The sequence below is a fragment of the Nuphar pumila genome, chromosome 10 (assembly GCF_984573655.1).
Source record: "Nuphar pumila chromosome 10, dmNupPumi1.hap1.1, whole genome shotgun sequence".
Taxonomy (NCBI): domain Eukaryota; kingdom Viridiplantae; phylum Streptophyta; class Magnoliopsida; order Nymphaeales; family Nymphaeaceae; genus Nuphar; species Nuphar pumila.
Window position 1 is genome coordinate 110,769,484 of NC_143258.1, and position 14,105 is coordinate 110,783,588.

The following is a 14,105-nucleotide window of genomic DNA, read 5'->3' on the forward strand; positions in this document are numbered from 1 at the left end:
CTCGGGATGAATTTTTGCATGGCACTATTTAAATGCCATATGTCACTTCATTAGTATCAGCTTGCAGATTTCTTTATCAAATCTTTGTCATTCCCCCATTTTTACTTTCTTCTGAGCAAGCTCTTGGTGATTTCACCGTAAGTTTGAGGGAGGGTGTTAAAATATATATATATATATATATATATATATATATATATATATATATATATATATATAATGATATGGTGCTCCCAGAGTACTTACTCCCACCTAATAGAAGCTTTATATTGTCAAAATTTTTAAACTTTTCGGTTGATCAGACCCTATAGATATGATCTATAAGCATTATTAGTAGAAAAACAAGTTTTGGATCATGTGATTATAGCATATATGTATGTTTTTAAGACCTTTAAAAATCAACGGCTCACAATGTATCAAAATTTCATGACTTAAAAAATCTTACTTTTATGTCCAAAAAACATGATCCAAAGCATGATTCCTATCAAATAATCTATGTTGATTACATCCATAAGGTATAATTAAGAAACAACCTACAACCATGATTTCTAGAATGTGAGAGTAGGTACTCCGAGAGCACAGTATCCTCTCTTTCTCTCTCTATATATATTATGTGTTGACACATATATATATATATATTATGTATTTGTGATATATATCTATATATATGTATATATATTTTTATGAGTGTCTTTTGTAATGCCCACTAAGGGCAATTTAATCTTTTTGATCATATGTAAATGGACATGTCCACTAGGGACATTTTTGGGTTTATTATTTTTTTATTTTATTCTTTTCTTTTTTGCATTTGACCAAGGGCATATTGGGTATTCTCCTTAGAGTATTGGCACCCTCCCCAACAATCATAAATATGCCCGTTGGGGAGCTCCCAATGACTCTATGGGAGCCCCCCTTGGGTCCCCATGTGTTGTATAAATAGGGGTGAATGCTTTTTCAAGCATTTCTTAATACATTGTTATATTTTTGTCAACTTGTGACATTGTTTTTGGCACTTGTATTTCATTACATTGATGCCCTTTATTGGCAGCATAAGCTGTCGGACTGGATTCCTTGTGAATTATCTGTGTATTGAAGAAAAAATTCAGAAGGGGTTGTAATCCCCAGCTTGCTTATCAAAAAAGAAAAAATCACCTATTGATCCTACTGACATGTGGCTTGGCAATGGAAAACTTTGATCTTTATCACTGGAGTTCGAGAATATGTTGAAGCTTTGTTATTGTGGAGTGAGAACCCACATAGTGGATAGATGCCACGACCATCCGCTCTAGCAAATATGGTTTACAGACCATCATTAGGTGTTAAAAGATCACATCAAGATGGACCCCTAAGGCTAAATCTACCCAAGGTTAACAGGTTTAGTGTGTTGGAAGCCAAGAAGATGAGGACCAGACTAGGGGGTTTCAAGGCATCCTACCTATTTTTCGTTGACGAAGCCTTATTTTCTGTGCATCTAAAGATCCATCCGTAGCTCATTCAAAGACATTTTTGCAGCCTTTGAATAGTTCAAATATGAAAGTCAAAGGGAGGAAATTTGCAGTCATGCCTATCCACTTAACAACAGTGACATGAGAGAAGCTCAACAACATGCTAGGGTGTTCGTTTAGATCTTTCCAACTCAAATATGGGCTGCCTTTGTTCCTCAGCAAATCAGAGGAAGGGCTATATATAGAGTTAATTGATTGTGTCTGGAAGAGGCTGGGCAGCTGGAGTTCAGTTTTTTATCATCTGTATGACCACACTTAATTAAGGTTAGTCCTCTCCAGCATCCCCATGTTTTGGCTGTTATTGTTAATAATTCCTATCAGGATCATCAATGTGATAGAGGATCTTTTTAGAAACATTCTGCAGAGTAGCAATGAAGTCCCAGAGCAAAGGGCACCTTGTGAAATGGGAGGTTCTATGTACACCAAAAACGAAAGATTGGATGGGCTAAAAAATACTATTAGATGTCAATGCAACATTCCTTGCCAGACTCGTGCTCGATGTGGGTAGCAAACATAGCTTATGGGCGTATTCGAAGCATGTGGTGTGTAAAACCCAACAGCAAAGGATCCAATTTTTGAAAAGGCATAATGTGGGTACGGAGATCAATCAATTAGAATGTTTCTTGGAAGTTGGCATTAGGGAAAAGCTAAATTTTGGACCTATACAAGTGGATGAATACATCATTGCTTTAAGACTAGAAAGAATCTTGGGCTGCTCCATCACTCCAGATGTAGGGTGCTGTGGCTTGCATGCAAGTGGCAATTTTTTTTTGTCATAGTTAAAGATATCAAGGACTGAGCAGAATCAACAAGAACATGGGCAGGATATTGAATAATTCTTTGGACAACTTTGTCAAAGAAGAGAACCTATGATACAACACAATGATTCAGTAGCAGAAGTGCAACATTGACAGCAAGAGAGAGAGCAATCTATGCCTCTAGTAGTGCACCAGAAAGATTAGTGGTTTAGGTGCAAAATGCCTAACAAGTACAGGAATAATTTACATTAGAATCTTTAAGAAGATTAAGCCGAGAACATCCTACTGTTAGGTGGTTATGAAGTTTTGGCATTAACATTAGGTAGACGAGTTCAGTAGAATGAGGAAATAAGTACACTACATGCGTGTGATTCATGGAAATAGTTGGATAAGGTCAATGATGAGGATGTGGTAGGTTGTAAATAGGTGTATAAAACTAAATATAATTTGTTAATGATGTTTAAATATTCAAGGCACACCCATTAGCAAAAGGTTACACCAAAAAATTTAGGTTGGATTACAACAAAACGTTCAACCCAGTCATTGAAATGAGAATAACGTGATTCATTTTTATCCATTGCTACTATATATGACTGGGTTTACATCAGATGTTAGAAATACATCATTGGAATGATTTAAAAGAGGAGGTCTATCTACTATTTTGTTAGGAAGATGATTCATTAAAAAAGATGTGGGTTAAAGAAGTCCTTTTATAGATTGGAATATGTATCTCGAGCCTGTTTTGAAAAATTATTGAATTAGGAGCCTAATTAACTATTCATTATTCATTAGCATTTGAGAAGCATTCTAATAGTTTTGCTTATTTATATTGATGGCATAGTTTTCACAGGTACTTCTATATAACATATCACTGGAGTAGAGGAATATCTTAAAACTAAGTTTAAATTGAAGGGCTAGGGTCGAGAAAATCCTTAGGAATGTCTCATTCAACAAAAATGTGTTATGTATTTATTGAAATGAAATGAGATGAAAAATTATGAGGTGGACACCCTCTCTTGTAAATTAAAAATTCTAAGCTAATAAGGAAAACCATGTGCAGACTGTAAAGCATACAAAGCATACAGAAGCATTGTTAGTGAACTACAATATTTGGTTTTACCTAGCTAGATATCTCATATGCAATTAAACAAGTTTCTCAGTTCATGCATGATCCTCAAGTGGGTCGTGTAAAAGCAGCAAAGCAAATATTGAGACATGGGAAAGTGATCACCTGCTGAGATTATACAAAGATTTGAGCGAGTAGAGAAACCAAGGGATGACATAGAAGTACTACTCAGGAGTTCATTTTTTTCCCTGCAGTGATTAGCCTTTATGCTTTATTATTTATATGTTAAAGGTTACAAGGAAATTACCAAAATACTCTTCCAAAAATACTAGCTTTACGGCAGTCATAACATGCAAGATTGCAAAACTACCCTTATCGCTACTTCCTAGGAGCCTTCATCAAAGTGTCCATGGTTTCTTATCATGAACAGCTCACACTTATTATTAATATACTATTTTTGTGAAGTCCTTCCGTAATATATTTCACAACTCGTCTCAGGTTCTTTTTCTATCTTTTCTTATGAAATTCTTATTTATTTTGCTACGTTTTGTTTGCATAGTACACAGGATTCAATGCAATCTTCATGGTACAACAAAATAAATCATCAAATATTTGGGCCCAATCTGCTTAGATAAATACATGCAATTACAGTAATTAATGAAACTATGAGCTGTACCCATCTTCTACACAGCCTTGCTCCAGTTATTTCCTACTGCTCCACGATTTTATATTCTTGCCCAAATATATGTAGCAACCTGAAATTGATCTCCTCATAGCTGAATCTCCAGTCCAAACATATTAGAGGACCCAACTACAATGGCAGTTTGCTTCCTCTAAATCACTTGTTATTTGAGATTCTGAACCATCAGTTATTCCATTTGGTTTTTACAGGTTCTTGCTTTGGTTGGTGATCAACTTGATGGTGGCGAAGATATTTGTGGTGTAGTTCTAAGTATTCGTTTTGGTGAGGACATTTTAAGTGTTTGGAACAGAAACGCAGCAGATCATCAGGTACTTATTGTTATCTTCCTTCCTGAGTGCCTGTTTGTCTTTGTTTTATTAATTGTTTTTTTCCTGTTTGGATGTATGTTTTTTCACATGAATTCTCTGAATGAGATTGTGTTGCCCACTAACCAGGCTGTGATGGCACTAAGAGATGCAATCAAAAGGCAACTGAAACTTCCGCCAAGTTACCTGATGGAATACAAGGCTCACGATGCTTCCTTGAAGGATAATTCTTCTTATAGAAATGCGTGGTTGAGAGGGTAATACGATTTGCATCAGCTTCATGTACTGATACATGTACACTGAATGTGAAGGATTTAGGCTCTTGCCTTTGAATGAGGCTGGTAATGATATGCGTCTCCATGAATCTTTCATCATACAGAAATGCATAGTTTGAGTGATATTCTCTCTCTTGCTCTCTCTCTCTCTCTCTATATATATATATATAAGATCTGAACATATTATGCTCACTTTTGTCCTTCTGCCCCTTTAGGCCCCATATATATATATATATATATATATATATATAGAGAGAGAGAGAGAGAGAGAGAGAGAGTAATGCACTGGTTTTGCCCCATTTTCTCGTGCTGCCCCGTTAGGCCCTTTAAAAAATTGTAGTTTTTTTGTGTTTTTTCTTAGATATGATATATAGGTTTTGAACGGGCTTTTGGATAGGGTTTTCTGCAATGACCCTAAACTGACATTCAAAAAATGCAAAATTTTTTAAATTAATAAATAATTTTAAAATATTATAGAAATGTATTACTTGGAGCACATTACAGGTTTGATATACACAACTCAACAATCATTCAACATATATAACTAATTAAACCATGAATTGAAATTGAGTTTAATTTAATTGAATAGTTTTCAATTAGGATTCAACATGTTTTTCGAAACAGTCTGAGCCATCATTTCATAACCCTCGTTCCCTTCATCAAGTCCGTTCTTCTATCACTGTGTTTCAATTATTGATTTTTTTTAAAAATAAGATAAGAACCAAAGTTCTTGGACGAGACCCTCTTTAAATTCAACAGTAAAAAAATTAACCTAAGCCAAATTGAAAGTTTAAGAGGGTTTTATAAACATCTCATGTTTAAAACAAGCTTGTAATATAAACAATTCAATTTAAACAATCAATGCATGAATTAATGTAACATACCTGAATGACATTTTAACTTTAATTATTAGTATTGTTTTTGCATGGTGTCCTTACCTAATGCGCATAATTAAGTTCTCACTTATATAAAACTTGTGGATACTCAAAACGGGCTAAATTTTTAAGGTTTAAGGCAATTCTTAGTAATAACTTAACATGCAGTTTGTATTTTATTTATTGATTCTACACATGTTCTTCGATCGACATCAGGAATTATCATCAACAATCGAAACATTAAGAATCATCACCTAATATTGGGGCGACAAAAAAATTAACATTCATTGACGTCACTTTTTCGGTATACCAATAACTGCAATTGAATTTAACATCACTACACCCAGGAAAAGTGGTGGAAGTTTCCTACAACCGTGGTCGAAAACATGAATCACACATCGACTTCTTAAAAAATGTACACGGTGTTTAGTATCCTCACGGTCCTCTATAACTGCCATCCGAGGTTCCCACCCTTTTAAAGGGATACCAAAGAAAAAAATTATTACACTGTTTGGTCTCTTTTACCATAAACATTTAAAAATTCTTTATATAAAAATAGTTATACAAATCAAAATGCAATAACAATTTCGGGTTATTGCCCTATCATCTGCATGAGCAACACATGCTCTTAGCCTCTAAAGGCATATTTGTGGTTCATACGTATATAATTTAATGTAATTTAAATAACATTGTATTTTTTTCAATGAGCAACAATCACCTATGGACGAATATAATTTAGTATTTACCGTTTACAAGACATGGTACCAAAGCATATTCATGACTAATGAATGAATGCAAGCCTTTAAAGCACAATCAACTTTATCATATTGACCTAAAATCCAAACTTTTTGAGACCGATCAATTTCGGCACCCATTAGGTTTAAATTCATTTAAATATCCATGATCGACCAGATTTTATAGTTAAAAAAATAAGATTTTTGGAATATAAAGAAAATTTCAGTTTTTCAAACACAATTTCAAATATAATTTCTAATCCATTTAGCAAAAAAATTCTCTCAAATTTTAGAAAGCAAATCTTATACATAAAACCAACCTCATGAATGCAAAACTACAACTACCGTGATCAGATTTCTAAAGGCATGACAGACAAAACACTTAAATCAGATTTGAAATATAATAAGCACATAATTGAATTTGTGCATGCAACCTAGACTAAAACAAAAAATTAGGATAAAGAATCAGATAACAAAAGATTCCATAATGCATTGACTACAACTCTTTATATATATATATATATATATATATATATGCTGATCGACCCATCCTAACGTAAATAGGATTGGGACAGGTCAAAACACCTGTCAGCATACCAGTCCAACTTGAAATCCAAATTTGCCTACCTCAAATAAATGCCAGATTTAACGAGTATTTAAACCTTCCTATTTAGAGTTGGAGTCATGTCAAACGAATATTAAGGTATCTAAAGGTAACATTATGTATGGGCTGTACATACAAAGGTCAGACTCAATTCAGTTTGCTGGGTATGTAGATGCAGATTGGGTTGGCTGCCCAAATGACAAAAGATCAACTAATGGTTATCTCACATTCCTTGGGCCAAATCTGTTGTCCTGAACTTCTTCGGAACAACATACAATATCCATGTCCAAAGTAGAATATAAAGCCCTGACCAACGTGACTTCTTGGCTAACATCCTTGTTGAAAGAACTTAAGGTACCATAACATAATGCACATGTTATTTGATGTCACAATCTGGTTCAACTTATCCGGCTGCCAACCTAGTCTTTCATGCTTGGACAAAATATATAGAGATTGATTTCCATTTCTTTTGAGAAACAATAAAAATGAATGAGCTAAAGGTTCAATTTATATCCCCAAAGAGCAATTGACAGATATTTTGACCAAACCTATTCTTGGTCCACAATTCAGCTTCATAAGGTCCAAGCTCAGCTTGAAAGTCATGACAGTTTGGACTTTGAACAAGTCTCACCAGCCTGGGCGTCTGAAGAGGCTAGAGTCATGGGATGATCCAGGAGTCCAACATGGGGAGGTGTCTAAAGAGAATGGCTCAGGAGTTCCAGAGACTCCAACTAGCAAAACGTCAAAGACTCCTACGGACTCTGGGAGATCACAATATCTCAAATTGTAATCAAGGGAGAGACTAAATTATTGTATTGCATGAAACATTATTTAAATGGAACCTCTCTCTCTCTCTCTCTCTAGTTGAGAGAGTACTTCACCATGGACTTAGGTTCATCCCGAACCCGAACCACGAGAAATCCTAGTATTGTGTTGTGTTAGTGAGCCTTTGGTTTTTAGATTTTCTATTTGATGTTTGTCTTCCTCTTGCAGGGTGATTATTCATCACCTTTTGTTTTGTTTAATTCTTCTGATTTGTTCACGAATTTCTTTCCTTTCTCTCAAGACTAAACAAAAAAAAATTATGGGCTGAGCTAGCAGAGTCGTAATGAAAATGAGAGCACAATTTGAGATTGCTTGCAGCTGATATGTTTTGGATTGGCTTTAAGCATTATCTGGCCAGATTGCTGGCAGACTAGGTGGAATTTGGCAGCAGATTAAAAAAAAAGAATACTCTTAAACGATGTGTTGTGCCATATGATTTATGGCAGTCGAAGGTAGGGGTATCAATGGGAGGAGTTTGACTCTGACCCAAGCCATACCAAACCTTACAGGGTCAGGGTTTGGTGATAAAAAAAAAAGCCCGATTAGAACCCTGGTTGGATCTGAAGGGTCCAATTAATATATGGAGCCAGGTATGGTTTGTGAAATTTCATACCAAACCCGGCCCAACCCGACGATTAAGATTCATAATTTTTTAGTGTCAAAATGATAAAAAATATTACTTTACTAGGTGTGGTCTGGGCCTGGTTCATGTAATCATTATAGGGTCTGGGTATGGTTTCTCTTATGGCAAGTTTGATTAGACTTGGGTCCGGACCCAATACCATCATCTCAAGTCAGGTTTGGGTCTGGTTCCACCTGAGTCTGAACCAAACCCGACCCGTTGACACCTCTAGTTGAAGTTCAACAAAGCTCAACAAACACACAAATGGGTACCTGAGAAAGAGAGTAGCAGGCTGCAGCAATTGGAGCAGGTGAAAGCTATATGCTCGGCTGGGTGAGCATCGGACCCAGAAGCTTTGTTTATTTGTTATGCCCGGTATCTGCTCCCAGTCCAGCATATTATTTACCGAAGCAGACCTAGTCTTCCCTGCAGAACCCTTATAAAGTATTTTGCCCAACTAAGGGGAGCCACTTAGTGGCTGGCCGGCCAGCCACCTAGTCAACCGGCCTAGTTTACTCGGACCCGACCCGAACCAAACCCTATAGGGTCCAGGTATGGTGATAAATATGAAGACCTGGTTAAGAACTGAGTCTGGATCCGAAGGTCCGATTAATACATTGACCCGGGTTTAGTTTATGAAATTTTATATTAGACCCAAAAAATTTCAATGTAAAAATAATAAAAAATATGTTTTACAGGGTTTGGTTCATGTAGTTCTTATCGGGTCCAGGTATGTTTTTTCTTATAGTGGACCCAATTAGACCTGGATACAGACCCGATACCATACCCAGAAATCTGGTTCAAGTCTGGTTCCACCTGGGTCCAAACCAAACCCGACCCGTTGACACCCCTACCCCGTATTAAAAGGGCAGAACGAACAAAGAACCACGCCTCATTATTTTCTGATTACGTTCTTTAAAATAAGAACCAAACACGAATTCAGTTTTGATATGGATTTGCTTGCAGAAATTATTTTTGGATTTGGATGGGCATTTTAGGTCGAATCTAACTTGAATTCAGGTCAAAATCCAATTCAACCTTTTAAACGTTAAAACCTCGCCTTCAATCTTTTTGTACTGGGGTACAGTATGGCCGCACAGAGACTTGGAATCCAGTTCAACCCTACCTTATTGGATATGATTCAATTTTGGATCTGGCATTATCTGAACCATAATCTGTTTGTATCCCTACTTACGCTGGGTCTGAATCATAGGGTGTGTGCATGTGTGGTTTCAAGAACGAACAACCATGACCTTGAGCAATCCTTAAGAGAGAGCAGATTCAATGATGGGGCCCACCGCATTATATGTGTTCAGCCCCAACCACTGTGTGCCATGCAGTGCCTGCCCCCTCCATTAATAAAGGGGCACGCCTAACTTGTTGGCGATTAGGTGCTTAATGCATAAATTTTGTGTCATTTGTAAAACATGAAAATTTTCAAAATTTTTAGAAAATAAATAAAAGGATTTTTTTAAAATGGAGGATAATATAATATTATATTAAATATCCTCACTTAAATGGATTTTGAATCCGAATAGGGGCATATCGAATCCAAAATATGGATTTGCATATAGCAAGTAGATTCGAATCCCAGATGGATCCAAAACCCAATTGGAATTCAATTTGGATTTTACTAGATCCAAATATCATATAACTCAATCAAGATCCAAAAACCAACTAGCGGATTCTATACATTTGTAATACTTGGGAACTCAAATCTGAAAATTTGAGACCAGTTAGAAAAACCCGAATAAAGGTATATTTAAATTAAAGTAGAAATAACTTGCAACAAAATGAGATATGGTGTACTTGGAGAGGTTTGTTATTTCTTGAGGGTTTGATTTAGGTTCAAATCCTATTATATTCATGTGCACAAATTAATGACGAAACATTATATTCTTTTTGGCAAAAATGCATAACACTTACATATGTATAAATAAATTAAAGTGGACAAAGTTGACAACTAAATGAGATGTGGTATAGTGAAGAGGTTTGTTGCCTTTTAGGGGTTTGATGTAGGTTCAAATCCAACTACATTCATGTGCATGGCTTAATAAAAACTCTTTATTTTTTTTGACAAAAATGCACAAAACTTACACATGTATAAGTAAATTAAAGAAGACTCTAATTGTATTAAAATAAATTATATTGTAGTGGAGAGGTTTATTGCCTTTTTGGCAAGTGACTCAGGTTCAAATTCCCCCATGCATATGGGTTTATTTTTATGCTATGATTACTTTTTACAAAAAAAAAAAAACAAAATTCTAAAAAGATGAAGAAACTACCACACGTTTTTCCCTCTAAGGGTTTCAAGATAGGATTAAGATAAAGTAAAAAAGAATAGAAATTTGAAAAAGTTGAATTAGGAAGTTAGCTATTTTCCCTCTCACATCCATGATTTAACTGTTTACTTATACACTGTCGGTCCCAAGCCCGGATAAAGGAGGAGGGTTGTGGTAGGCCAGTGACAACCAACATAAAAACTTAGTCAGACCCTATGAATATGAACCAATATGAGAATTTCGTTGGGGCGTTCCCTACTGAGCGACGCGTTGTACTCTATAGGCTCGGAGGCAATGATAAATGAGCAAGGGTTGCAAGGTCGTCGTCCAGAAGCGACGTGTCACACATTTGCCCGGGTGTGGTGTCAAATAGGCAAAGGTTCCCTCACTTTGTTGGACGAGTGGAAGTAAAGAAGATTGTGCAAGACCATAAAATTAGGTTAGACACTTGGAACATAGGGTCTTTAACTGGTAAGTTGGTAGAGTTAGTAAATGTTATGTGTAGGAGAAAGATGAATATTTTATGTCTGCAAGAGACCAAATAGGTAGGTGAGAAAGCAAAAGTGATAGAACCTTGGGGATATAAGATTTGGTATACATGAATAAATAGGAATAAGAACGGAGTAGGGATTGTTATTAGTCGTGAGTTTATAAATAGTTAGTTGGGGTCCGTAGGAAGGGTGATAGGATTTTACTTATTAAATTAGTATTAGGTACAAATAATATTAATATTATTAGTGTTTATGCACCTCAAGTAGGTTTACATGATTCCATTAAGCGTCAATTTTGAAAAGATTTAGATGGAGTAGTACAAGGAATATCTTATGGAGAAAAGCTTTTCATCGGCGGTGACCTTAATGGACATGTAGGCATTAGTAGGGATGGATTTGAGAGTATTCATGGAGGCTATGGTATAGGAGAAAGAAACAAAAGTGGAGAAAGGATTTTAGATTTTGGTTTGTCCTATGATATGATTTTAGCAAACACTTGGTTTAGGAAGATGGAGTCTCACCTAGTAACATTTAAAAGTGGGGTTAATACGAGTCAGATAAAATTTTTTCCTACTTAGAAAGAAAAATAGGGGTTGTTGCATCGATTGTAAGGTTATACCAAGAGAAAGTGTAGCTACACAACATATAGTCTTAATTTTAGATCTTAGAATTAGAAAATGCCGCAAAAGGGATATACATAGGATAGATCCTAGAATTAAGTGGTGGACACTGAAAGGAGCTAAACAAGGAATGTTTGTAGAGTAGGTAGTTAAGGAAGTTGATTGGTGTCTCGAGGAGAATTTAGAATCAATGTAGAATAATATAGCGGGTGACATGAAAAAGGTGGCTAAGGAGGTATTGGGTGAGTCTAAAGGCAGTGTACCGCTAGGTAAGAATACATCATGGTGGAACGAGGATGTCAAATTAACTATTAAGGTTAAAAGAGATTCTTATAGAAATCAAAGTAAGAGTCGTGATAATGAGAATTTGGAGAAGTATATGATAGCAAAGAAGGAAACTAAAAAATTAGTTCGAAATGCGAGGGATAAGGTAGGGCTCATATTGGTCATGGGTTGAGAACGGGAGTTAAACTCTATGAGATCTAATCTCCCGTTGTTCCTCAGTAGCTCAGTGGTAGAGCGGTCGGGTGTTAACCGATTGGTCGTAGGTTCGAATCCTACTTGGGGAGATTAATGAAGGGGCTCGCTTTGACCGTTAGGAGTAGGTAACCCGTTTCCTGTTTTTGTTTCTATTGCATTCTATCTCATCGTATGACATTCTGTTCTGCGATATTTGAGAATCACCGTCAATACCTTGGTGTAGATCTGGGAAGGAGGTTTATGACAAGTTAGATACCAAAGAGGGCGAGAAGGATATTTATAGGCTTGCAAAGATGAGAGATAGGAAATCGAGGGATCTGGGTATGGTTAGATGTATCAAAGATAAAACGAAAATGGTTTTAGTCAAAGATGAGGAGATTAAGGAGAGATGAAAAAATTATTTTGATAAGCTTTTTAATGGAAGTCGTGCTTAGGATCTTGGAGACTTCTTCATTCCTTTTCATGAGATGAATCGTGACTTCATGCACAAGATTCAAAAGAAAGAAATTGCAGAAGCTTTGAAGAAAATGAAATCAAGAAGGGCAGTTGACCCAGATGGTATACCTATCGAGGCTTGAAAATGCTTGGGTGAGAAAGGTTTAGAATAGTTGACAAATCTTTTTAACATGATTTGGCGGACAAATAAGATGCCTAATGAGTGGAGGAAGAGTACTTTGGTGCCTCTATATAAGAATAAGGGTGATATACAAGATTGCACAAACTATCGTGGTATAAAACTCATGAATCATACTATGAAACTTTGGGAGAGGGTGATTGAGTATAGGTTGAAGAAGGTTGTCATGATATCGGAGAATCAATTTGGTTTTATGTCTGGAAGATCAACTATGAAAGGTATACATCTTCTTAGACAACTTATTGAGAGATACAAAGAGAGGAACAAAGATTTACATATGGTTTTTATTGATTTGGAGAAGGCATACAATATAGTACCTAGGGATGTTCTCTAGTGGACAATGATAAAGAAAGGTGTTTCTCTCAAGTACATTAGTATAATTAAAGATATGTACGAAGGAGTAGTAACCAATGTTCGCACTTGTGGAGGGGTGACAACCAATTTTCCTATAACGGTTGGGTTACATCAAGGATCTGCATTAATCCCTTTCCTATTTGCTATAGTGATGGATGAGCTTATGAGATCAATTCAAGAAAATGTGTGGTGGTGTATGTTGTTTGCTGATGATATTGTTTTGATTGATGAGTCTAGAGATGGGGTTAATGCTAAGTTAGAATTATGGAGACAGACATTGGAAGCAAGAGGTTTTAAGTTGAGTAAGAGTAAGACATAATATATGGAATGTCGGTTTAGTAAGCAACGAAGTAGTGATGGGAGTGTAGTGAAGCTTGGTGAGCAAGAAATACCGGTGGATGACTATTTCAAATATTTGGGATCTATCATTCAAAAGTATGGAGAAATTGATGGAGATGTAAATCATAGGATAAAGGTTGGGTGGATGAAATGGAAAAGTGCAACTGGAGTGTTGTGCGATAGTAGAATGCCATTGCGGTTGAAGGAAAAGTTTTATAGGATGACAATTAGGCCCGCTTTACTATATGGAACAGAATGTTGGGCTGCCAAGAGACATCATATTCAAAAAATGAGTGTAGCTGAGATGCGTATGCTTAGATGGATGTGTGAAAATACAATAAAAGATAAGATTCAAAACAAGGAGATACGTAAGAAGGTAGGCATTGCATCCATTGAAAATAAGATGAGAGAGAATCGTTTACGATGGTTTGGACATATTCGGCTAGGGCCTAATGATGCTCCAGTTAGAAGGATGGAGAAATGAAAAAATATATTAGTTAAAAGAGGTCGGGGTAGGCCTAAGAAGACTTGGATGGAGATGATAGGAAAGGATATGAATGCTTTGAACCTCACCGAGTACATGGCATTGGATAAAAAATGATTGGAGGAGAAGGATTCATGTGAAAGACCCAGAAT

At 36.1% G+C, this 14,105-nt stretch overlaps 1 protein-coding gene and 1 non-coding gene across 2 annotated transcripts in view; both read left to right on the top strand.

The window, feature by feature from the left end:
- The window catches only part of LOC149827900 (eukaryotic translation initiation factor NCBP-like), a 41,810-nt gene extending 37,102 nt beyond the window's left edge, over positions 1 to 4,708 (top strand). Inside the window, exons 5-6 of the mRNA XM_090019721.1 lie at positions 4,218 to 4,337; positions 4,464 to 4,708. Coding sequence (XP_089875847.1) covers positions 4,218 to 4,337; positions 4,464 to 4,595 — 252 coding nt within the window. The 3' untranslated portion in view covers positions 4,596 to 4,708. The remainder of the gene's footprint in view (positions 1 to 4,217; positions 4,338 to 4,463) is intronic.
- A 7,451-nt stretch (positions 4,709 to 12,159) lies between these two features.
- TRNAN-GUU (transfer RNA asparagine (anticodon GUU)) lies at positions 12,160 to 12,231 on the top strand. Its single transcript has one exon. It is a non-coding gene; the product is annotated as a tRNA-Asn (tRNA).
- The last annotated feature ends 1,874 nt before the right edge of the window (positions 12,232 to 14,105 follow it).